This window comes from Pteropus vampyrus, unplaced genomic scaffold (genome assembly GCF_000151845.1).
Source record: "Pteropus vampyrus isolate Shadow unplaced genomic scaffold, Pvam_2.0 Scaffold227, whole genome shotgun sequence".
In the NCBI taxonomy this organism is placed as follows: domain Eukaryota; kingdom Metazoa; phylum Chordata; class Mammalia; order Chiroptera; family Pteropodidae; genus Pteropus; species Pteropus vampyrus.
The window spans coordinates 1,563,517-1,566,127 of NW_011889008.1; the positions used below are offsets into that span (position 1 = coordinate 1,563,517).

The 2,611-nt window shown below is 65.1% G+C and overlaps 1 protein-coding gene across 1 annotated transcript in view; it reads right to left on the bottom strand.

The window, feature by feature from the left end:
* Positions 1–2,611, bottom strand: part of RPTOR (regulatory associated protein of MTOR complex 1) — a 227,815-nt gene that overhangs the window by 30,100 nt on the left and 195,104 nt on the right. The window contains exon 23 of the mRNA XM_023519631.1: positions 894–1,012. Within this exon, the coding sequence (XP_023375399.1) occupies positions 894–1,012 (119 nt within the window). The remainder of the gene's footprint in view (positions 1–893; positions 1,013–2,611) is intronic.

Consider the following 2,611-nt stretch of genomic DNA (forward strand, 5'->3'; position numbering starts at 1 on the left):
CGGGCCCCCTTTCCCCGAGGGACTGTGTGGGGACAGGGGGCTCAGGGGGCAGGTGGCCGGCTGGGTGAGGAGCTTTCCAGCAAGTGGCCTCTCTGTGCTGGCCCCAGCTGCTGCTTCCATGGGGAGCCGCCGCCAGAACGGTAGACAGAAAACGATGGTGAGCCCACTGGACGCCCGGGCCTGGGACCGAGCAGGGTCTGTGGGGCCCTGGGGTCCGCTGCGAGCCCCCTCAGGCGTGACACCCTAAACCCTCCCACCGCCCTGGCTGCACTGAACCTCTGGCAGAGCAAACGTGCCAGGAAGCGGCCTGCGGGGGGTCCCTTCCTCACCGGCCAGTCAGAGGGGACAGCGGGCAGCTGTGTGCACGGTGCAGGCCAGCTGTTCAGAGGAGCAGACACCGTTTCGTTGAAATTGAAATCTCGGGTCAGATGTACCCTTAGCCCAGTGTGAACACAGTAACGATGTGCGTGCGTGTGCGCACACACACACGTCACCCGCCTCTGCTCCCTGTGCCCTGCGGTTGATGGGGGCTCTGTGACCCGAGCTTCCATCTCAACGATCGAATCGGAAGAGCAAATTAAATGCAAGGCAAGCAGAGATGGGAGTGACGGAGACCGAGTGCGTTGATGGGACGGGCAACGGGAGCACCACGAGGTGGCTGTTTACGTGTCCAGTGGTCGTGGGCGAGAGACACCCCCAGGTGCTGGCACCAGGAATGGAGAGGGGACATCACTGCAGGTCACCCAGACACCGAGAGGGTCTGCGCGTCCCCTGCCACCGGGTGCCCTGACAAGCACGTGGAGACGCAGTGCAGGGCGCCCCAGCTAAGGCCACGTGTCAGTGGTTCAGGGGACATGAACCCTGAGTCACACCGGAGCCCGGCCCCCACGCACCTTGTAGGCGATGCTGTTGAGCACCTTCATGGCCAGGTCAGAGACGTCCGGGTAGGGGTCAGCGGCCAGGTGCAGCAAGACCCTCCAGATCTGGGTGTAGACGCTGTTGAACGACACCCCTAGGAAAGACAAACAGGACAGGTTTCAGCGGCAATGGCTGCCGTGGCCGCCGGGCGGCTCCTTTTCCGAGCGCCGGTCCCCACGGTCAGGGAGGGAGGCCCCGCGTCCTCCCACTCGGCCTGCCTCCGGAGGCGGGATCTTTCCAGAAGGAAGGGCGAGTTGGGAAAGAGCAGGATGTCCACCCCAGGCCTGAGCTGCCCGGTGGGCGCCCAGCTCCCAGGGGACCACGAGAGTGTGTATGACATAATCTGAGGCACCCAGGTCTCCCAGGACACCGTTTCCTGTGTGTTCTCCACGGGAACAGCCTGCACGGCGGTGCAGCCAGCTGTGGACGTGGAGGGAGGGAGGGTGGCTTCTTGAGGGCCAGCTCAGCGAGGGCAGCTCAGGGCTGTCAGCCGGGCCCACGGGGGGGACACAGGCCCAGACCCTGAAGGTCGAAGGGTGTGGGCGCCGTCTGCTCTTCAAGCTGTCGTGCTGCCCGGGCAGCTACAGCACCGGGTGGGAGACGGGGGGCCGGATGGCGGGGGCCAGGAAGCCCGGGGCACGGAAAGGCCCTGGCAGGGTGGACAGTCAGCCAGCCATGTGGGAGGACACTGGAACATGGGAGAAACAGCCCGGCCATCACGTCAAGCAAAGGTAATGCTGGAGTGGCCGGCAGTGAGCTGAGCGGCGCCCGGGCGTGGGGACAGTGCAGGCTGAGGCCGGAGTGCGTGCCTCCAGGACGGAGCTGTGGGTCTGGTGTCCACACCGCAACGGATCCAGACAGGCAAAGACGGAGATGGGGGCGGGTGAGGGAGGGGTGGAGACAGCAGCTGGCCAAGGCTGAGGCCGGGCAGGGCTGGAGGAGCAGAGCGGGTGCTGCCCTGGCACCCACTCATTCCTGGGGTGCACCTGGGGGCCGGGCAGGCGTGGCCCACACTCCCCAGGACAGGAAGTCTGGTGGGGACACGCCACTTGCAACATGTCCTTGTTCTGGGGGAGGCTGGACAATTGGTTAAAAAGCATGAGCCTGCTCCACAAGAGTTTGAAGGAGGGTCTCACCAAGTCACGGTCCCATGTCCCCTGGCGGGCCCTCCCCGTGAGCTTGCCGGGTCCCATCCCCCCTGGCTGGCCTTCCCCGTGAGTCTGCCAGGGTGGCTTGAGGAGCCTGAACGTCAGCAGCGCTGTCGGGGTGAAGTGTTCCCCGCCTGGTGAATGCGACAGCTCAGACGGAGTGGGCTTCACGCGACACGTGCGGATGAGGAAGGAGACCAGGCAGTAAAAGCCAGCTCTGTGCGAGGGCCGTCCGGAGACACCCACAGCCACACGTGAGCTCACCTCAGCTGACACCTTCCAACCCGCAGGGGACAGGTGGCGCCCCTTCGTTCCCACTAACCAGGGACAGTGGGTTCTGGTGTACACGGTGGCCGGCCTGGCACGCACTCCACCTGTCAGGGTGACGGAGGTGAATGAGCCTGGCCTCTTGCGCACAGACCTCCCTCCCAAGGTGACACTGCAGACACTTCCCAAGAAGTAGGCGCAACTGTCCTTCAGCGGCTCTGCCACCACAGCGTGGGGACACTGCTGGCTCAGCCATGGCTGACAGGTGCTGGCAGCTG